Here is a 23,467-nt window from a genome sequence, read left to right as displayed (position 1 = left end):
TAAAACATTATAGCAGAACATGAACATTTTGATGATCCTAATTTTTCAACAAGAACTTAGCTAGGCTCTAGCTGTACTACTCTGCTCTCCTTCTGCCTGTTTTTGCTACAGGAAATTTAATGTATTTCACCATAGCAAGAGACTTGCAAAAGCCGCACAGCCAATCTGTTTCTCTAACAATGCAGTCTTCTTGCCACGCCCTATAAACACATACATGACTTCTTCCTTGTCGAAACCAATTTGCTTGCACCTGGTGCTTCTTACATCACTTGGAAACAGAATTTCTATTTCAACAGTGACTGTAGATCAACCTAAAACTCAGCCCTGTTGACATCAAAACAAGCACTTTAGACCAAGGTAAACATGACTTCACTGCACAAATGACACCACTTAAGTCTATTTTAATTCATTTGCATGGTGAAAGATAAAACTATACACACTTACCTTTAGAAGGAAGAGATTCTACTTTAACATGCTTTACAAAATACAAGGAGGAATGTTTAACTACTATGCAAGTTTATGAATTGCAATCTAAAGCAACTATGTATAAAACAGGTTTTTGATTGCATGAACTAACACAGAATTGGTGCAATGGGTCAGCACACAAGGTAGGATCCATCCTGGACTAAACTCAGTACCTACTGGGAACAAGTATAATGCAGTGTTCCATGCCATTCGCAATTCCTTAGATAATGAAGCAGTCCATGCCCACATGCAGCAAGATATGGACAACATCTAGGTTTGGACTGGTAAGTTTTTTTTTTAATTCATTCATGGGATGTGGGCATCGCTGGCCAGGCCAGCATTTATTGCCAATCCCTAATTGCCCTCGAGAAGGTGGTGGTGAGCTGCCTTCTTGAACCGCTGCAGTCCATTTGGGGTAGGTATACCCACAGTGCTGTTAGGAAGGGAGTTCCAGGATTTTGACCCAGCGACAGTGAAGGAACGGCAATATAGTTCCAAGTCAGGATGGTGTGACTTGGAGGGGAACTTGCAGGTGGTGGTGTTCCCATGCATTTGCTGCCCTTGTCCTTCTAGTTGGTAGAGGTCGCGGGTTTGGAAGGTGCTGTCTAAGGAGCCTTGGTGCATTGCTGCAGTGCATCTTGTAGCTGGTACACACTGCTGCCACTGTGCGTCGGTGGTGGAGCGAGTGAATGTTTGTAGATGGGGTGCCAATCAAGCGGGCTGCTTTGTCCTGGATGGTGTCGAGCTTCTTGAGTGTTGTTGGAGCTGCACCCATCCAGGCAAGTGGAGAGTATTCCATCACACTCCTGACTTGTGCCTTGTAGATGGTGGACAGGCTTTGGGGAGTCAGGTGGTGAGTTACTCGCCACAGGATTCCTAGCCTCTGACCTGCTCTTGTAGCCACGGTATTTATATGGCTACTCCAGTTCAGTTTCTGGTCAATGGTAGCCCCTAGGATGTTGATAGTGGGGGATTCAGCGATGGTAATGCCATTGAATGTCAAGGGGAGATGGTTAGATTCTCTCTTGTTGGAGATGGTCATTGCCTGGCACTTGTGTGGCGCGAATGTTACTTGCCACCTATCAGTCCAAGCCTGGATGTTATCCAGGTCTTGCTGCATTTCTACACGGACTGCTTCACTATCTGAGGAGTCACGAATGGTGCTGAACATTGTGCAATCATCAGCGAACATCCCCACTTCTGACCTTATGATTGAAGGAAGGTCATTGATGAAGCAGCTGAAGATGGTTGGGCCTAGGACACTACCCCGAGGAACTCCTGCAGTGATGTCCTGGAGCTCAGATGATTGACCTCCAACAACCACAACCATCTTTCTTTGCGCTAAGTAAGACTCCAGCCAGCGGAGGGTTTTCCCCCCGATTCCCATTGACCTCAGTTTTGCTCGGGCTCCTTGATGCCATACTTGGTCAAATGCTGCCTTGATGTCAAGGGTAGTCACTCTCACCTCACCTCGAGTTCAGCTCTTTTGCCCATGTTTGAACCAAGGCTGTAATGAGGTCAGGAGCTGAGCGGCCCTGGCGGAACCCAAACTGAGCGTCACTGAGCAGTTTATTGCTAAGCAAGTGCTGCTTGATGGCACTGTTGATGACACCTTCCATCACTTTACTGATGATTGAGAGTAGGCTGATGGGGCGGTAATTGTCCGGGTTGGACTTGTCTTGCTTTGTGTACAGGACATACCTGGGCAATTTTCCACATTGCAGGGTAGATGCCAGTGTTGTAGCTGTACTGGAACAGCTTGGCTAGGGGCGCGGCAAGTTCTGGAGCACAGGTCTTCAGTAGTATTGCCAGAATATTGTCAGGGCCCATAGCTTTTGCAGTATCCAGTGCCTTCAGACATTTCTTGATAGCATGAATCGAATTGGCTGAAGTCTGGCATCTGTGATGCTGGGGTCTTCAGGAGGAGGCAGAGGTGGATCATCAACTCGGCACTTCTGGCTGAAAATTGTTGTAAATGCTTCAGCCTTATCTTTCACACTGATTGTGGCAAATGACATTTGTGCCGCACAAGTACCAGGCAATGACCATCTCTAACAAAAGAGTCTAGCCACCACCATCATGATATACAATGGCATTACCATCACCGAAGCCCCTATTAACATTCTTTAGATCACCATTGACCAGAAAGTCAACTGCACCAGCCACATAAATGCTGTGACTACAACAGCAGGTCAGAGGCTGGGTAAAATGCAGCAAGTTGCTCACCTCCTGACTCTCCAAAGCCTCCCAATCACTGACAAGGCACAAGTCAGGAGTGTGATGGAATGCTCCCCACTGACCTGGATGGGTGCAGCTGCAACACAAGAAGCTCAACATCATCCAGAGCAAAGCAGCCAACTTGATCAGCATCCCATTCACCACCTTCAACATTCACTCCATCACTGGTGCCCAGTGACTGCAATGTGCACCATTTACAGGATGCACTGCGGCAAGTTTTCGTTAACAGAACCTCTCAGCCTCAACACCTCGGAGGTAAAAGGGCAGTAAGCAATGGAACATAAATCACCTCCAAGTACACCACCCATCTTCCTGACTTGGACATATATTGTTGTTTCTTCATGGTCACTGGGTCAAAAATCCTTGGACTTGATAACTAACAGCACTGTAAAAGTACCTTCACCACACAAACTTTAATGATACAAGAAGCTGGTTTACCATAACCTTCACAGGGGCAACTAGAGATGGGAAACAAATTCTGGCTTTGCTCACAATGCTGATAACCCAAGAATGAAATAAAAATTAAAGTCAAAAATTCAAATTGATAACAATGTGGAATGTCCACCCAATGTCAGACATATTGTTGGGATAAGGTGGAGGAAGCTTCATGCTGCATCAGGCACAGCTCATGCCAGAAGCTGGGACATACTGAATGCTCAAAGCAGAAAGCAGCTTAATTTCCTCAGCACTGATACCCTTCACTTTGACAATCACAAATATCAAGATGCAAGACTACTGATGTTTTCTGATATACAAGTAATCACTTCCATTAAGAATGGTCAGATATAGAAATTAGGTACTGCTGCAATACAATTCAAAACTTGTACAAAAGATCAAATATCACATACCAAAGTCACACTGCCAATCTGTTTCTCCATAAAACAGCAAAAATTCTAGCAGCTGGGAATAACTTCTACCTGCTCCTCTATCTCAAAAACACCTCATTTAAAATCTCAGGAATAGCGTCATCAAATTAGGAACAGGCACCCACACGAGCAGTGTCGCTACGGGTGGGGGGGCACCCACCTCGCAGAACAGTTAGAATGTTGGAGCTTTCCTTGCTGCTTTGTGGATGGGAGTCAAAGGTCGATTGGACTGAAGAATGAAAATCTTCTCTGGTAGTCCCTTGATGTTGGGCTTCCAATTATACTGCCAATTGATCATCTGGTACTTGCTTGCTGCACATGTACATGCCACTGGCTACTGCAGGGGTATATCTGGCAGATTTTCAGGGAAGCCTGCAAACCATTCTGCCAACTCATCCCAAACTGGTCTTGAGACAGGGGTCAAGTAGGGGAAAAACTGCTCACACACTCCCTTCTGGATTTATTGTAACATCCATCAAAAAAGGCAGAAGTTGGTTCCATTCCAATGTCCAGTTCCTCTGTTGTCTCCATGGCTGAATTCTGCCCCTTGACAAATCGGTATTTGAGTTAGAAAAAAGTTTTGTTTCAAATGCAACACAGATTAAACTAGAGGTACAATGAATTAGAGGTAACTTGCTCTGGGGATCACAAACCATGCAGTTCACTAAAAACAATGGAAGGGAAATGAATGGTATAAATATGAAATCACTGGCAAATGTCATCCCCAAAAGAAATGAATGTACAAAAGCAGCTTTCATAAGCCCAAGTTCAATTATCCAAAAGAATTATAGTTTGAATGATTTGCATCATTTTCCTAGACTCAGCCAGAAATTCATTTATAATTTCCAGTCTCACCCATCTCAAATTTTCTGTGGGTGTGCATTTCATTACCTTTGTCAATAGTACATAATGTGCTACTTTCACTAGAATACTTCAGTTGCAAAAGGGAAAAACACTTGTGAAAGGACTCCAATGATATCTTATGGTAAATTAGGCTGCTTTCTTAAGAAGCAAATGTACATTCGCAATGAAAAGATATTCAGAAATTAGTATTCATAAAATCCACCTACTGCAAGCATTCACTAGTTCTCTTGTTAGAGATGCAAACATTTCAAATAATTGTGAATTAATGAGATGATCCTTGCATTGGTCACTTTCATGAGTGATGGCCAACAAGATAACATTTCATTGTAGGCTTGGTATTCTTCATTCTTTGAACATTGTTTAGTGGTCACACACAAATAGTTATTGCCACCATTCATTCATTTTTTTTGGGGGGGACAGGAAATGATAAATGAAGGAAAGGGAGGAAGATTACCATGAACACTAACCCTTATAATCTTTTGGGTAGGTAACCTTCTCCCACTCATGCTTGTGGGACACTTAATTCTAAGCCATATTTGATAGACAAGAAGCAGGGTAAATCATATATTTGCCCCAAAGAGTGCCAGTTCAGAAAAAAAAATCTAAGTTAGAAATTTCAATTACTACACATATTTGAGCTAATATTATTGCTGATTTGTCCAATTTTCACATGATTAGAATACCAAATTGGTACAGAAATTGATATTGGGACCTAATCTAATGGTTCAAATCAGCTCAGAGCACCAGATTGCTGAAGGGTTTATTGGTCTGAAATATCAAAGATAAAGATCTCCAGTTCCTTATTGGCCTACCTTTTCTGCATCTGTTGAATCCTCAGCAAACTCCTACAGTCCAAAAGGAAGCCTATTTGCCTTTGGATACAGTAATGTGTATAGCAGCCTGAAGTGGACAGACTGGAGTTTCAGATGCCATAGGTGTTCTAGCTTTCAAGGTGAATGGTGCTTTCCAAATCCTTGGATCATACTACAACATTCTCAAAAGGATTCAATATCCCTTAACTGTAGATATTTAGGCAGACCCTGCTCGGAACTCTCAAATTGTCAGGCCTAGATAACCAAAGAGCAGAATGGCTTGGGCTTATCTTCTAATCTGTGCCAAGGACATCCATGATGGACTAGCTGTTTGGAGTAATGTTTTCTCTTCAAATGACATCTGCAGGGATAGAGTGAAAAGGGAGTGGGACTAGGCGAGTTGCTCTTGCAGAGAGCCAGCATGGACATGATAAGCTGAATGGTCTCCTTCTGTACTGTAACCATTCTATGATTCTGTGATATTCATCAGTTTGGATCCTGACCTGACGGCAACAGAAGATTTCACAGTAACTGCACTGATCTAGTTGGTCTGTTAGTTTACAAGTTTCACCTTGTGAGCCTAGTTAAAAAGCAATTCTTTGAATCTCTAGAAACCTCTGAAAATGAAGAACTTTTGTCAGTGTGCAAAGCTACAGGAAATTAAATACATCATACGTACAAAAAGAAAACCAGTAATAGGTGATGAACCTTCATTTGAATGTCTCAGAATTAATCAGGTTTTATAGCTTGTAAAGAAATTTCCAGTTTCTGGCATGACAAAGACATTTGGTATAAGTCTTACATTTTCTATGTCATTGTGTTTATCAACTCCCTGTAGTAGGAGAAATATGATGTGACAGAATATCAGAATTCAGAAGAACGGTGGTCATGTTTCAAAAGTTCTGCTAGTTCCTTTGACGTAACAAATCTCAAAACAAAGTCATCCAAACTACAAAAGTACAATTCACAATGGTGAACAAATATACCAAATGCCATGCTGCTGCAGAATCCTGTAAAACATAGATATCTTCAATATTGGCTTCAAATACAAATGCAAAAGAACTGTTTTTCACATCAAAAGCTGTTGAAGGTACACTGGTAATTTGAATTTTGGATTAGAAAACACACTTTTATGTAATGAAAGAAATTCAAATTGAGCAACATCAAAGCTGTTGCAGGAACACAAAGCTATGCGGTTCAGAACAAGGTTGAAACCATTGAAATGCGGGGGGGAAGGGAGATCACTCAATAAAAATGGTAGCAGAAAAGGTCCAAGATACTTATAATAGTGCAAATGACAGAACAATGAACAAAGATATTGACACACAAACTACAAATTTTAACAAGATCCTAACATACCAATTATATATTTTTAATCATATATAACTATCTAAATGCCTTAATTTGAAGAACCAAAGCACGATGATGCAGCACAAAAACTAATCATGTGAATATTTATAAAGGAACAATACATGTCCTTTCATGCAGGACAAATGCTAAGAGTTCAGCAGTAAATTGTTGGTAGCGGGCCAAAAACATGGCGACTTTCCAGTTCAACTATTCACGCCATTCCACTTTTTCCTAAGCTTCTCCTTTACATTAGAGCTTTGAACCTCTTACAAGACTGTAACCATAATTTAGGTAAATTTTAATGGTAAGCATCACCAGTGATTCACATGAAATGCCCAAAATCGAGTTATCTGGAATTAGATGTTCCTTTTCTTTATATTTATACTCTGGAAAAAAGCGAGCGTTGAATAAAGATGAAACTTGTTGTAGTTGGGTTATTCCTAATGCTCTACTTCAGTAGTCAAGAGATTAGTAAATTCAAGATTTGCTGTTAGTAATATGAATATTCAACAAACTCAACAGCTCCTTTTGATGAGGCATTTAAGCTATATACTGCTTAGAACATAAATCTCAAGGAGTGATACTGAGCCCATACAGGTTTGTCCTCATCTAGCGTACTCTACAGTTCTAGTCACCATATAAGAATATCATGATGCTAGGAAAAGGGCAGCAAAGGACCTTGGCAGAGGACAGCTGATCTACAAGGAGAGGCGACAGAGATGAGTTTGTTCAGAAGAGAGTGAGAGGGAATCCTCTGGAGGTATTCAAATTCTTCAACAAGATCAAGAAATTGAACAATTGACACAAAGAATAGTGAAGATTTGGAATGGAAACTCGACAGAAACAGATCAAGGTAGAAGGCACAAGTAAACTTGGCAAGTAGAAAAGGCATTTGCTGACACAATAAATTGAGGGAAAGGAAGACTATAGATAACTTGTATTTAAACACCACCTTTCGCAACCTCATGACATCCCAAAGCATCTCACAACTAATGAAGTATTTTTGAAGACCAATCACTCTTATAATGTTGGGAAACTCAGCTGACAATTTGGGCACAGGAAAGTCTAGCAATCAGATAAGACCCGATAATCAGTTTTAGTGATATTGGTTGGGGGATAAATGCTGACCAGGACATTCTGAAGAGTCCCTTGCTTTTCTGGGTGACTTGGCTATATAAAAAAAAACTTAAAAAAGGGAAAATTTTGCAGGACTGTGGGACTAATTGAACAGTTCCCTCAAGACAGCACAGATACAATGGGCTGAATGGCCTCCTTCTGTGCTATATGATTCTAAGATTGATTTATTCTTCAACTAGTGCCACGGGATCTTTTACTTTCACCAGGAATGGCAATGGGGGCTCCCGTTTCATGGCTTATCTGAAAGATGGTAATCTATTCTGTTTTTTGAACTTCAACTCATTAAGAATGGTCTTTTCCTATACTATAAAGTAACCATAGTGAGACATCTATCTTCCAACCCTACCACTAATTCCATTCCTCACCCTGGCAACTGAGAGGTTGAACCAATCCTTTGGTAACCTTGCTATCAATAGTACTCGACCCGAAGATGAGCTTCCGACTACATAACCACTCTGTCGCCAAGACGGCCTACTTCCACTTCCATAATATTGCCTGATTTCACCCCTGCCTCTTCTGCTGCTGAAACCCGTATCCAAGCCATTGTTATCTCTCGACTTGACTATTCTAATGCTCTCCTGGCAGGCCTCCCATCCAAAATAAACATGCACTCATCCAAAACTCTGCTACCATTTCTGAACTCCCAAGTCCTGTTCACCCATCACCATTGTGCTCGCTTACCACCATGGGTTCTTGGTCCAACAATGTATCAATTTTTAAAATTCTTATCCTCTTTTTAAAATCCCTCCATGTTTTCTCAGCCCACCACTCTTTACCTCCCCCCCACCTCCCCCTGCCAATTATCTCTGTAACCTCTCCCAGCCTACAATCCTTCATGATCTCTGCGCACCTCCAATTCCATCCTCTTGCACATACCCAATTTTAATCACTCCATCATTGGTGCCCATACCTTCTGCGACCTAGACTCTAAGCTCTGGAATTCTCTCGCTAAATTTCTCCACGTCTCTCTCCTCCTTTAAGATGCTCCTTAAAATCTACCTCTTCAATCAAGATTTTGGTCACCTGTCCTAAACATTTGTGTGGCTTTGTATCAAATTTTGCTTGATAGCACTCCTGTGAAGCACTTTTAAGATGTTTTATGTTAAAGGCACTACATAAATACAAGTTGCTGCTGTCATATTTACTTATCAATGAGAATACCTACTGATTCTAAGGTCTATCCATCATATTGCAGGGCTTTTACAGCAGAAAATAAAAAACAAATGATGAATATTTTCTCTTCCCTTCCCTCCCTGCAGAATGCTACCAACTGGAACATTACGAAAAAGTTCAAATCAAATTGTTAATTTCCCAATCTAGAATATGGTGATAAAATGAAGCACAGTTGCTTCATATGACACCCAATAAATTGTACAGCAGATGCTGCTTCATATATCTGCCAATAAGTTACAAGTCGGATTTACTTCTTCTACCCAAACATGCCTGTTTTCATACCTTCATTGTCGAAAGGTACCCCAGAACAATTAGTAAGTATTTAGTTGAAAGACAAGAAGCTTACACAAGATTTTAAAAAACAGGACATTTTAAATTCAGTATACACACATAAGCAGTGAACCCAAATGAGGATAGGATTTGGCTCAGTTTTCCTCAAATTAGCTGACTATACTCATGCAAGACAAGGAACCTATCAGCACCTGTGGAACTGCACCAAAAACATATAGTTTCATTAATAGAAAGTGGGGCGGCAGAGCGAATATCAAGTCCAACAAGCCTGCTACTTTGATCTGAATCATGCTACTGAAGTCAGTCATTCTCATACTCGTTGAATCCTTCTCTCTCTCTCTCTAGAAAGGCACCTAGTTGCTTCTTAAACCTATTTATAAGAGTCTGCTTCACTAGCTTTTCCAGCTAGAATTCTATAATTATTGCATTCCATGCAAGGAAACTCAGCCTGACCTACCTTCTTACTCCCAAAATTACTAAAACGCTTCTTGGCTAAAACTTGACATGTACTTCAAAATAAAAATCTTTCCCTTAGAAAGTTTCACTTGATCACATACGATACATATCCAGGTAATTATAGACCGGTGAGCCTGACGTCAGTGGTAGGGAAGCTGCTGGAGAAGGTACTGAGGGATAGGATCTATTCCCATTTGGAAGAAAATGGGCTTATCAGTGATAGGCAACATGGTTTTGTGCAGGGAAGGTCATGTCTTACCAACTTAATAGAATTCTTTGAGGAAGTGACAAAGTTGATTGATGAGGGAAGGGCTGTATATGTCATATACATGGACTTCAGTAAGGCGTTTGATAAGGTTCCCCATGGTAGGCTGATGGAGAAAGTCAAGTTGCATGGGGTCCAGGGTGTACTAGCTAGATGGATAAAGAACTGGCTGGGCAACAGGAGACAGAAAGTAGTAGTGGAAGGGAGTTTCTCAAAATGGAGACGTGTGACGAGTGGTGTTCCACAGGGATCCGTGCTGGGACCACTGTTGTTTGTGATATACATAAATGATTTGGAGGAAAGTATAGGTGGTCTGATTAGCAAGTTTGCAGACGACACTAAGATTGGTGGAGTAGCAGATAGTGAAGGGGACTGTCAGAATACAGCAGAATATAGATAGATTGGAGAGTTGGGCAGAGAAATGGCAGATGGAGTTCAATCCGGGCAAATGCGAGGTGATGCATTTTGGAAGATCCAATTCAAGAGTGAACTATACAGTAAATGGAAAAGTACTGGGGAAAATTGATGTACAGAGAGATTTGGGTGTTCAGGTCCATTGTTCCCTGAAAGTGGCAACACAGGTCAATAGAGTGGTCAAGAAGGCATTCGGCATGCTTTCCTTCATCGGACGGGGTATTGAGTACAAGAGTTGGCAGGTCATGTTACAGTTGTATAGGACTTTGGTTCGGCCACATTTGGAATACTGCGTGCAGTTCTGGTCGCCAATTTACCAAAAGGATGTGAATGCTTTGGAGAGGGTGCAGAGGAGGTTCACCAGGATGTTGCCTGGTATGGAGGGCGCTAGCTATGAAGAGAGGTTGAGAAGATTAGGATTATTTTCATTAGAAAGACGGAGGTTGAGGGGGGACCTGATTGAGGTGTACAAAATCATGAGAGGTATAGACAGGGTGGATAGCAAGAAGCTTTTTCCCAGAGTGGGGGATTCAATTACTAGGGGACACGAGTTCAAAGTGAGAGGGGAAAAGTTTAGGGGGGATATGCGTGGAAAGTTCTTTACGCAGAGGGTGGTGGGTGCCTGGAACGCGTTGCCAGCGGAGGTGGTAGACGCGGGCACGATAGCATCTTTTAAGATGTATCTAGACAGATACATGAATGGGCAGGAAGTAAAGAGATACAGACCCTTAGAAAATAGGCGTCATGTTTAGATAGAGGATCTGGATCGGCGCAGGCTTGGAGGGCCGAAGGGCCTGTTCCTGTGCTGTAATTTTCTTTGTTTTTATACCCCTGCAGAGTTTAAGTTGCCATCAAGTAATAAGTTAAAGTTGCTCTGACTGGGCACATACCTGGGAGGTATCTTCCATCAATCCTCTGATGTTCTCCACCACGTCATTGCGCTTGTAGCGACGAAGAGCACTAATGAGTTTTGCTAGGTTAGCTTCAGGATCTCGGATGGTCCAGTGTTGTAAGGCTGCATACGCTCGTTGCTGATCTCCTGAATACCCATTGGAGAAAGCTGCTACTTCTCGTTCAGCTGCATTGGCAAGAAACTGATATATGTCCTTCCACTGGCTCCCAATCTGCGCTGCCACAAGTTTCAGAATGTCGACACCTAATTTAAAGAATATGAACTAGTTAGTGATAGCTTCTAAAATTTGCTCATTGTGCTGTTAGTGACACAATTTACAATTCTTTCAAAATGTGCAACTGAGCTTAAGCCCTAACAGGCAAAAAAAACTTTAACAGTCTCTCAAACCTCTTCAGTAAACTAAATGTTTCACACATGTAGAAACCTATCAACTTAACGAGTTTCAATGCAAGCAGTTGAGAAATACATACAGGTAGTTTCAGTTTACTTGATATCATAGAATCATATAAAGTTTATGGCACAGAAAGAGGCCACTTGGCCCATCGTGTCTGCGCCAGCCAAAAAAAACGAGCCACCCAAGCTAATCCTACCTTCCAGCATTAGGTCCATAGTCCTGCAGGTTACTGCACTTGAGGTGTATATCCAGACACCTTTTAAACGAGTTGAGGTTTTCTACCGCTACTACCCTTTCAGGCAGTAAGTTCCAGACCCCTACCACCGTCTGGGTGAAAAAAAAATTTTCATCCATCCTCTAATCTTTCTACCAATCATTTTAAATCTATGCCCCCCGAGTCACTAACCTCTCTGCTAAGGTAAATAGGCCCTTCACATTCACTCTATCCAGGCCCCTCATGATTTTGTACGTCAATCAAATCTCTCCTCAGCCTTCTCTGTTCCAAGGAGACCAACCCCAGCCTACTCGTAAATCTCCCCTGTACCCTCTCTAGTGCAGTTACATCCCTTCTGTAATGAGGCGAGCAGAACTGCACACAGTACTCAAGTTGTGGCCTAACCAATGAGCTATACAGTTCCAGCACAACCTCCCTGCTCTTGTATTCTATACCTCGGCTAATAAAGGAAAGGATTCCATACGCCTTCTTAACCACCTTTTCAACCTGTCCTACTACCTTCAGGGATCTGTGAACGTTCACTCCAAGGTCCCTCACTTCCTCTACACTTCAGTATTTTCCCATTAATCGTGTATTCCTTTGCCTTGTTTGACCTCCCCAAATGCATCACCTTACACTTCTCTGGGTTGAATTCCATTTGCCACTTTTCTGCTCACCTGACCAGTACATAGATCTCTTCCTGCAACCTACAGCTATCCTCCTCACTATCTACCACATGGCCAATCATTGTGTCTCTGCAAAATTCTTGATCATGCCCCCTATATTGATGTCCAAATCATTAATATATACTATAAAAAGCAGGGAACCCAGTACTGAGCCCTGCGGAACACCACTGGAAACAGCCTTCCAGTCGCAAAAACACCCGTCAACAATTAACCTTTGTTCCCATCCACTGAGCCAATTGTGTATCCACCTTGCTACATATATATGAAGGTGCGTGCGTGATAAATATATAGTTTAGAAAGCTTAAATGCAGGTTGGCAAAAGGCAAGCCCCAGAAGTTTAGGCATGGGTACGAGTGAAATTTAACGAGCTAAAACCATGCTGTTTACTGCACTTTTCCAAAGTCCCTTGGTTCAGAATGTAGATTCGTCAGTTGTTGATGAGTCTAATGCATAGTTATGACAAGACTACTTACAGGATTACATCGAGCAAAGTGAGATGAATTCCAATTGCATTGACAAGTCTACCATCCCCAGTCCTATTAAAGAACCAGGCTGAGCAATGAAACATCATCAGTGCCTCGGTGGAGAAGGTTTACTCGACTAATACCTGGAATGAGCAGACTGTCTTACAAGGAAAGATTGGACAGGCTAGGCTTGCATCTGCTGGAACTTAGAAGAGCAAGAGGTGACTTGATTGAAACATACAAAATCCTAATGTGTCTTGACAGGATGGATGTGGAAAGGATGTTTCCCCTTGCGGGAGAATCTCAAACTCGGGGTCACGGTTTAAAAATAAGGGGTCGCCCATTTAAGACAGATGAGAAATTTTTTCTCAGAGGGTCATGAGTCTTGGGAATTCTCTTCCTCAAAAGGCAGTGGAAGCAGAGTCTTTGAATATTTTTAAGGCAGAGGTAGATAGATTCTTGATAAGCAAGGGGTGGAAGGTTTTCGGGGGTAGGTGGAAATGCGGAGTAATCAGTTCAGCCATGAACTTATTGAATGGCAGAGCAGGCTCGATGGGTCATGTGGCCTACTTCTGCTCCTAATTCGTATGTCAACCTGACTGACCAGATTACTCAAGCTGCCACAAAGGGCGACTCTTGAATTTTTCCAATGCCATGCGTACTATCTTGGAATTATTGCAGTCCGAAGAGAACTAAATTACCCCTCTGCATTCTCCACCTCCACCACAATGATTATTGGTAAATAAAACAACTGCCAAGTGTGAATTTGAGCTCTCATAGGCAGAGAGACTAAGAAATCTGCGTGAACAGAATGGTAAGCAGCAGCACTCATCACAAAAGTGCATGTTTATTGCTGTCATCCTCTGCAAAATACTTCAATAAACAGTAGTTCCATTAGTTGGAGGTTCAGAGCTTGCTTCTCTCCAATGTAATCATGGTAGGCACCAAATCCTGGACGTACAAGTATATGGTCTCACACCAGGCTATAATGCCAAGACTCAGTTCCCTCATCAGTCATAAAATGAAGATTTGCTTTCAATATGGTGGTAGGACACAGTCAGGACAGCTTGTGATGTGGTACTAATGGTTCTAAATATCCAAGTCCACTGCTATGCATTAGACTCATCAACAACTGACTAATCTGCATTCTGAACCGAGGGGCTTTGGAAAAGTAACATGCTGCCTTGAGATCAACTTGCTTCTTAGGTATTGAGACAGTAGGAATATAGGAAAAGTAGTAGGCCATTCAGCCGGTTGAGCCTGCTAGGGCATGCAGTTAGATCATGGCTGATCATCTACCTCAATGCCACTTTCCTGCCCTATCCCCATATCCCGTGATGTCATTAGTCACAAGAAATCTATCGATTTCTGTCTTGAACATGCTCAATGATAGAAAATTCCTAAGATTCACCATCCTCTGAAATGTCTCTTCATCTCAGTCTTATTCTGAGATTATGTCCCCTGCTTCTCGACTCATCAGCCAGGGGAAACATCTTATCTACATCCACACTGCCACACCTTGTAAGAATTTTGTAAGTTTCAATGAGATCACGTCTCATTCTTCGAAACACTAGAGAATACAGGCCCAGTTTCCTCAATCTCTCCAACCCAGGGATTAGTCTGGTGAACTTCTGTTGTACTCCCTCTATGGCAAGTACATCCTTCCTTAGATAAGGAGACCAAAACTGTACACAATACTCCAGGTGCGGTCTCACCAAGGCTCTACACAATTGCAGGAAGACATCTTTACTCCTGTACTCAAATCCCCTTGCAGCGAAGGCCAGACTACCTTTTGCCTTATTACTGATTGTTGCGTCTGCATGTTAACTTTTAGTGACTCATGAACAAGCACACCCAGGTCCCGTTGGACACCGACACTGACACTTCCCAACCTCTCACCATCTAAAAAACTGTCTGTTTTTTCTGCCAAAGTGGATAATTTCACACTTATTCACATTATATTCCATCTACCATGTTCTTACCCATTCACTTAGCCTGTCTAAATCCCCTTGAAGCCTCCTTGCATCCTCTTCACAACTTGCATTCCCACCTAGTTTTGTGTCATCAGCAAATTTGGAAATATTACAAAACAGTCCCAACATTCAAACCATTTAAACAGACGGTGAACAGCCTGCAGATGGTACTGCTTTTCGTCACAAATCCATTCCACCATTTGTTCCTAGATCTTGCACACATACGTAATGTGAAAAATCTAATTTAACTGTGCCCCACTATTGACAAGCTTGTGTTTGCCACCTAGGCCTCATATCCTGGAATTCCTTAAATCCATCTGCTTTTCCAGCTCCTTTCCTCCAAATTCTTTCAAACTCACCTCCTCAAATCACTATTTGGCTCGGCATACATCTATTTCTGATTATGCCTCAGTGAAGTGTGTTGGCATGTTTTTCCAAGTTAAAGGCAAAAAATAAATGCAAGTTGTTTATATAGCATAGCATATTTACAGCTGAGAAGGAACAGATGAAGATGATTACAATGAAGAATGATTCATGCTGAGAAGTGTTCCCAACACTCTTACTGAATTTCCATTAGATTCATTAGTCACAAAGTGAAAGGACATGGTAGGTTAGTGACCAGTTTCTTCTTCAGCAGAGCTATTGAACTTTTACTTAAAAAAAAAATTTTAAATTTATTTTTAGGGATCTTTGAGATCCACATTATTTTCCAGCCATTTTAAAGAATTTCTGTCATGCTTTACCCCATAAAATAAATTAATGGTGCTGTATTACCAAATATGTCACAATATAGGCTTAAATAATTCAGCATGAAGTACTCTGGATCCAAGAAAAAGTACATCTAATTATTTTCTAAAAAAGGAAATGACATCATTTATAAACAGCTACAATTTGCATTTAGATAGCACCTTTAACATAGCAAAACGATTTTATAGGAGCATCTGGGGTTGGGCGCAGTGAGAGAGTGAGAGCATTCTAGAGCTTACAGCCCAGGCAGCTGAAGGCACTGCTGCAAATAGTGAAACAATTAAAAATCGGGATGCACAAGAGAGCAGAGTTGAAGGTACGCTGTGATCTCTAAGGGTTGTAGAGCTGGAGAAGGCTAGAGTTTGAGACCATAGAGGGATGTGAAAACAAAGACAAAAATTGTGGGAATAAAAGGTATTGCCAGAGCAGGAGCTTATATAGGTCAACGAGCACATGGGTGCATGGGAGTTAGGATATGAACAGCAGAAATCTGGAAAGCTGAAGTTTATGGAGGCTTTAAGTTAAGAATTGGTCAAGAGACCACTGGAATAGTTAAGCCTAGTAGTTAACAAAGGCAGGTTTCAGCAGCAGATGAGCTGAGACAGGGCAAAGACGGGTGAAGTTACGAGGAGTACGTAGGTGGTTTTGGTAATGGAGCAAATATGCAATTGAAAGCTCATCTTGGGGTTTACTAGGGTGTCAATGTTGCCAACAATCAGGTTCAGTCTCAGACAGTGGCCAGTGACAGGAAAGGAGTCAATGGCTAGAGAACAGCATTTGCAGCAGAGAACCAAGACAATGGCTTTGGTCTTTCAGTATTGGATGGCGGACGAGTAGTGTAATAAATCACAGCCAGTAAATGCACATGTGCTGAAGTCTTCAGAAGAAGGAATTTTCCTCCACACAAGATCAGGTGGCAGGTTGTTCAACCTTGCCCGTCTAAGAGCGAAGACCAAAGTACAGAAAATCCTCATCAGGGAATTTCTCTTTGCTGACGATGCTGCATTACCATCCCACACAGAAGAGTGTCTGCAGAGACTCATCGACAAGATTGCTGCTGCCTGCAACAAATTTGGCCTTACCATCAGCCTCAAGAAAACGAACATCATGGGACAGGACGTCAGAAATGCTCCATCCATCAATATCAGCGACCACACTCTGGAAGTGGTTCAAGAGTTCACCTACCTAGGCTCAACTATCACCAGTAACCTGTCTCTAGATGCAGAAATCAACAAGCGCATGGGAAAGGCGTCCACTGCTATGTCCAGACTGGCCAAGAGAGTGTGGGAAAATGGCGCACTGACACGGAACACAAAAGTCCGAGTGTATCAAGCCTGTGTCCTCAGTACCTTTGCTCTATGGCAACATGGCCTGGACAACGTATGTCAGCCTAGAGTGACGTCTCAATTCATTCCATTTTCACTGCCTCCGGAGAATCCTTGGCATCAGGTGGCAGGACTGTATCTCCAACGTGGAAGTCCTCGAGGCGGCCAACATCCCCAGCATATACACCCTACAGAGCCAGCGGCGCTTGAGATGGCATGGCCGTGTGAGCCGCATGGAAGACGGCAGGATCCCCAAGGACACATTGTACAGCGAGCTCGTCACTGGTATCAGACCCACAGGCCGTCCATGTCTCCGCTTTAAAGACGACTGCAAACGCGACATGAAGTCCTGTAACAATGATCACAAGTCGTGGGACTCAGTTGCCAGTGATCATCAGAGCTGGCAGGCAGCCATAAAGGCAGGGCTAAAGTGTGGCGAGTCAAAGAGACTTAACAATTCGCAGGAAAACACAGAAGCACAAGGGGAGAGCCAACTGTGTAACAGCCCTGACAACCAATTTTATCTGCAGCACCTGTGGAAGAGTCTGTCACGTTAGAATTGGCCTTTATAGCCACTGCAAGCGCTGCTTCACAAACCACTGACCACCTCCAGGCGCTTACCCATTGTCTCTCGAGACAAGGAGGCCGAAGACGACGAAGACGAAGAAAAATGGGGTCAGGAGAGGTGTTGGCGAGGAGTGCCAGGTGTCATTACTCCTGATGTTTTGTTGTTGGATAAATGTCACTGAGGGGCCGCATGTGGGTACGAAATGGGACAGGGAGGAGGGAGGGGATAGATCCTTGGGCACTCCAGAGGTAATGGTGTTGCAGCAGGAAGAGGAGCCACTGCAGCTGATTCTCTGGCTAAGACTACATGGACAGGAATGGAACCAGGCGAGCACAGTCGCACCCAGCTGGAAAGCAGAACAGAAGTTTTGAAGCAGGATGGTGCAGTGAACCATGTCAAAGACTTCAGATAAACCGAGAAGGATGAGGAGGGGTAGTTTACCACTGTCACATTCACATTGGATGCCATATGTCACTTTGATAAGGGATGTTGCAATGCTGTGTTGGGGCAGAAAACTGATTAGAGGGGCTTAAACATGGAGGTGAGGAAAAGATGGGCATGGATTCAGGAAGTGACAGCACTTTCAAGGACTTCGGAGAGAAAAGGGAAATAAGAGGGAATTTGCAAGGACAGAGGGGGGTCAAGGTTTTTTTTTTGAGGTGGAGCAGGACGATGGCAGATTTGATGGTGAGGGAACAGCAGCTGAGGCGAGGGAACTGTCAACACCACCTGCTAACATGGGAGCCAAGAAGGGAAGTTGGATGGTAACCGTTTGTCCGAATTAAGTTGAGGGAGCACAAAGTGGTTCTCGTGAACAAGTTGAGGTCCGAAAACCCAATTTCAGGAACCCGGGTCCAAGTTCCTGGATACTTTTTAATGTATAATTCTCAGTTTTAAGACTTTATTAGTCAGACAATCTCATCTCTGTGTAGTGCCAAAAGTGGCGCACAGTTAAATGAGATTTTTCATATCATATATGTGTGCTAGACCCAGGATCCGATATTTCACAAAACATGCATCAGGGACTACTGTGTACAATTAACTATTTAAATCCAGACAAAAAGATATTAACTTCGATTTTTAAAATGTTTACCATCTTCGTACTTAATATTCTCATACATTTACACGCACTACTGACCTGCAGCTAGATACACACAGCTGCCGCTGAGAGACAGAGATACATTGTCCAATTAAGCAGTCAGTCAGCTTTTCCCCCCCCAAGCCATCCAATCACAACAGCTGCTACAAATTTTATGAGATGGCAAGCAGAAACTCTGGCTTCTTTGGGTTTCAGAAGGCAGCATCTGTTGTTCAAGCATCAAGGCCGCCTGGTTGCATAATGCTCTTGTTGCCATGCTATACAAGAAAACTATTTACGTGGTACATCCCAGGACTGGAGCTCCTCACCAACTGAAAACATTTTGGTTTCAATTTTAGTCACATCTCCTTTCCATCTAAATGACTTGGTACTGCTTTTACTGTCACATTTCTCTGGAATCACATAATTCGGCCCATCGTATCTGCACTGGCTCTCCTAATGAGCATTTCACCTAGTGCCACACCCCCACCTTCTCCCCATAACTCTGCATATTCTTCCTTTTCATAGAACTGTAATTCCCTTTTGAATGCCTCAATTAACCCTGCCTCCACCACACTCTCAAGCAGTGCATTCCAGACCTTTAACTACTTGCTATGTGAAAGAGTTTTTCCACATGCTACTTTTGCTTCTTTTACCAATTACTTTAAATGTGTGCCCTCTCGTTCTCGAACCTTTCACAAGTGGGAACCGTTTCGCTCCATCTATTCTGTCCGGACCCCTCATGATTTTGAATACCTCCATCAAATCTCCTCTCAGCCTCTCTTCTCCCAGGAAAACAGCCCCAACTTCTCCAACTTATCTTCATAACTAAAGTTCCTCATCCCTGGAATCATTCTCGCGAATCTCTTATGCACCTTCTTGAACGCCTTCACATCCTTCCCGAAGTGCAGCGCCCAGTACTGGAAGCAATACTCCAGCTGAGCCCAACCTAGTGTCTTATACAAGTTCAACATAACTTCCTTGCCTTTGCACTCTATGCCCCTTTTAATGAAGTCCAGGATACTGTAAGCTTTATTAACCACAATCTCAACTTGTCCTGCCACCCTCAAATGACTTATGCACATGTACACCCAAGTCCCTCTGCTTCTGCACCCCCTTTAAAATTGTACTCTATTTTTTATTGTCTCTCCAAGTTCTTCCCACCAAAATGCATCACTTCACCTTTCTACGCATTCAACTTCATCTGCCATCTGTCTGTCCGCCCATTCCACCAACTCGTCTATGTCCTTTTGAAGCTCTACACTATCCTCCTCACAGTTCACAATGCTTCCAAGTTTCGTATCATCTGCAAACTTCGAAATTGTGCCCTGTACACCAAGGTCAAGGTTATTAATATATATCAGAAAAAGCAAGGGTCCCAACACTGATACCCGGCAGAAAGGGTTATCAATATCCAGAGATCCATTTAATTTTTTTTTCTTTGGCCTCCTTATCTCGAGAGACAATGGGTAAGCCCCTGGAGGTGGTCAGTGGTGTGTGGAGCAGCGCCTGGAGTGGCTATAAAGGCCAATTCTAGAGTGACAGGCTCTTCCACAGGTGCTGCAGAAAAATGGGTTTGTCGGGGCTGTTACACAGTTGTCTCTCCCCTTGCGCTTTTGTCTTTTTTCCTGCCAACTGCTAAGTCTCTTCGACTCGCCACACTTTAGCCCCGCCTTTATGACTGCCTGCCATTTAATACCCTAGATGAATACACAGGCTTGCAGGTGGATAGGTTAATTGGCCATTACAAATTGCCCCTAGTAGAGGTAGGTGGTAGGGAAATATAGGGACAGGTGGGGATGTGGTAGGAATATGGGATTAGTGTAGGATTAGTATAAATGGGTGGTTGATGGTCGGCACAGACTCGGTGGGCCGAAGGGCCTGTTTCAGTGCTGTATCTCAAACTAAAAAAAGGCTTGGAAAAAGATACTGTAACAAAACTTCTGAAGCTTCATGAGAAGAGCAAAAATTAATAAGCTTATTCTAATAATTTGATGGATTAGTGTTCGCAAATACATGTTTATTTTGAAGAGTCAAAAATACAAAAGCCAAATTAAAACATGTCAGATATCATGAATCTTAAGGCAATTTTAACAAAGTTATGCCATATAAAAGGCAGCTGGAGTCGCAGTTAATTGCGCATCTCAATTACCTACAAACATTGTGCAGTAATTAAGCCACTACATGCTGCATAAACCCACATACTTTTCCTGTGGTCTATTGAGATTTTAACAGCTGTTACGACCATTTTTCTACTTATTCAGAAGGATTTCTTTGCATGGGCAAACTAAGGAACCCTCTATTACAATCAGTGTAAATTCAATTGAAATCCACAGTAGTGGTTTATTTGTAACCATCACTGGTCTACTCCAGCTAATGCATTAAGTTATTTCACTTCCTGCTGTTAACAAATGAACAACTCGGAGAGATATTTTAAAAAAATTGTTGAAACTACTCAGCAGGTCTGGCAGCATCTGTGGAGAGAAACAGAGTTAACGTTTCAGGTCAGTGACCTTTCATCAGAACGTTCTGATGAAGGGTCACTGACCTGACACGTTAAATCTGCTTCTCTCTCCACAGATGCTGCCAGACCTGCTGAGTATTTCCAGCATTTCTTGTTTTTATTTCAGATTTCCAGCATCTGTAGTATTTAGCTTTTAACACGAAGAGAGATCCTGGCAGAGATGAAACAAAGAAAATGCAAGTGTTTGTATAAACAATAGGCTCCTCACTATTGGAAAAAAAAGGGACAAGTGAATGTTTCATGTGGAAACAAGCATCAGCCAATTATACCTTCACTGACTCCTATTGCACATTTCCAGCATTTGTTGTTTTTTTTAAATCTTGTTTCTAAATGTTAAGGCTACCTGAATAGGGATGGGGGAATTTTAATTACAAAGTTAGGTTGGAAAAGCTGGGGTTGTTCTCATTAGAACAAAAGGAGATTGTGGGGAGATTTAATAGAAGTGTACTAGATTATGACAGACTTCAATAAGTTGGACAAGGAACAACAGTCCCCATTAACAAATGGCATAAGGAATATGTTACACACATTGAAAGCTTTGGGCAAAAGATGCAGTGGGAATATGAGGAAGCACTTTTTTCTTTTTACGTAGCAGGTGGCAACGACTTGGAACTCACTGCCCACATGGGTGTTGGAAGCGGAGACAATCAATAACTTCAATAGGAAGTTGGATAGCCACCTGAAAGATATAGACTTGTTTGGCTCTGGGGATCAAGCCAGGGAGTGGGATTGACTGCATCGCTCTGTGGAGAGCTGTCATAGATTCGAAGGGCTGAATAGCCTCCTTCTGTGCCGTAAATGACACTCTGCGCTGGATTTTGTAGTCCAGTAAAAAAATGGCAACTGGTATTCACGGGCCGCACGCCGTCACGCCACTGTAATCTTGAGCCTGGCGGCTCATCATCATACGGAGGGCAGCCGACCATCCACTGCGCCCACGACCGCCACCCCCCCGTCCAATCACGTGGTGGGGACAGCCTCGGAGACGCTGTAAATAGCATCAACTGTTTCTGCGCAGACACTGGTGCCATGTTTAGAGAGCTGCCAGCCCTACAAAGAAACTGCAGAGTTGGCCCCGCCCAGCTCCCCCAACTACACAAAAAATATATCTGCCCTCCCCCCAACTACATTACCAATGCAAAGTTGATCCCTTCCCCAACTGCATTCAGTGCAGAGTTCACCCCTTCCCCACACAAAAACCCCCATTGCCCCTCCCCTCAACTGCACTAAAAATGCAGAGTTCACCCCATTCCCCCCACTACACTACAAATGCAAAACTCCCCCCGCTTTCCCCACCTCAATGGTGCAAGCTTTCCCCACACGGGAAAGCGAAGGCGCATGAGTGCCGCCAGTCATGCTGAAGATCTAGAACTGCAGGTAAGATTGCTACAGCTACGATTTTAATTAACGCAAGCAGGTAATTCAAATATGTAAATAAGGTCCTGTCGTCGAGCAGCAGAGAGCCTGCCACAGAGCTTCCCCGCTGCCAGGAAGATCGGGCCTGGCAATCCAGGCATCTGGTTCCATGGCAGGCCGCTGCCGCTCCGAACTTCCGCACCCTCCTCCCCACCCCCCCCACACCGCCATGGAGCTCAATGTCGGGAGAACAAAATCCAGTGCTACGACTCATCCTGTGAAATGAAGTTAATAGAATCAGTCACTTAACTTTTACTTAATGGCAAATGTGTGTGTAAGACAAGCATCTATGAGGGGCATTTTGGAGGCATCAGATGTTCTGGTCGCCTCTACAGTAGAGTGTCTTGTGTGCATTTATTAGTTCCTCCATCAGCAATTGCTTTACAACCTCAATCTGAAGAATGAATGGGTACTATGGTAAGACAGTTAATTCCCAGATAACACCAGTTACCTACACTTGCAGACAACTGAAAGATTGCGTCCAGATCGAACCAAATGAAACCTTGCTCAGCTAAACTAATAACATAACTTCATGCAATTCTGTGGAATGTGATGGCAGTTCTGACTTCAATATGTTAGAAGCTTGCTTTATCCTTGCTAATTCCTAAACTTGTTTGCAGAGCATTGATATGCTGCTTTGGATTATGTCTGAATTCATAAAATATTAAGTCAGAAAACTGCCCCTGCACCAAGCAGTTCAAAAATAAATCGAAGTGTAAAAGAAACACTTTTGAAGTAACATTTTGGAACCAACGATTTGACAAGGGCAATTATTTATTTAATACTCTGCAAACAGTGCTCATGTAAAAGCAAAAGATTCCGGATGCTGGAAAT

General features: G+C 42.8%; 1 protein-coding gene across 2 annotated transcripts in view; it reads right to left on the bottom strand.

Annotated features, from left to right (window-relative positions):
* The window catches only part of tnfrsf21 (tumor necrosis factor receptor superfamily, member 21), a 96,487-nt gene that overhangs the window by 30,538 nt on the left and 42,482 nt on the right, over positions 1–23,467 (bottom strand). The window contains exons 4-5 of one of the 2 annotated variants that reach the window (XR_010971271.1): positions 11,222–11,487; positions 3,730–4,115 (exon numbers count right to left, since the gene is read on the bottom strand). Coding sequence is in view for 1 of the 2 variants with exons in the window: in XM_068024958.1 (XP_067881059.1) it covers positions 11,222–11,487 (266 nt within the window). In the remaining variant the exon portion in view is untranslated. The remainder of the gene's footprint in view (positions 1–3,729; positions 4,116–11,221; positions 11,488–23,467) is intronic. The other variant, XM_068024958.1, reaches the window with a different exon arrangement.

This window comes from Heterodontus francisci, chromosome 3 (assembly GCF_036365525.1).
Source record: "Heterodontus francisci isolate sHetFra1 chromosome 3, sHetFra1.hap1, whole genome shotgun sequence".
Classification (NCBI taxonomy): domain Eukaryota; kingdom Metazoa; phylum Chordata; class Chondrichthyes; order Heterodontiformes; family Heterodontidae; genus Heterodontus; species Heterodontus francisci.
This window is presented reverse-complemented; position numbering and strand designations above follow the sequence as displayed.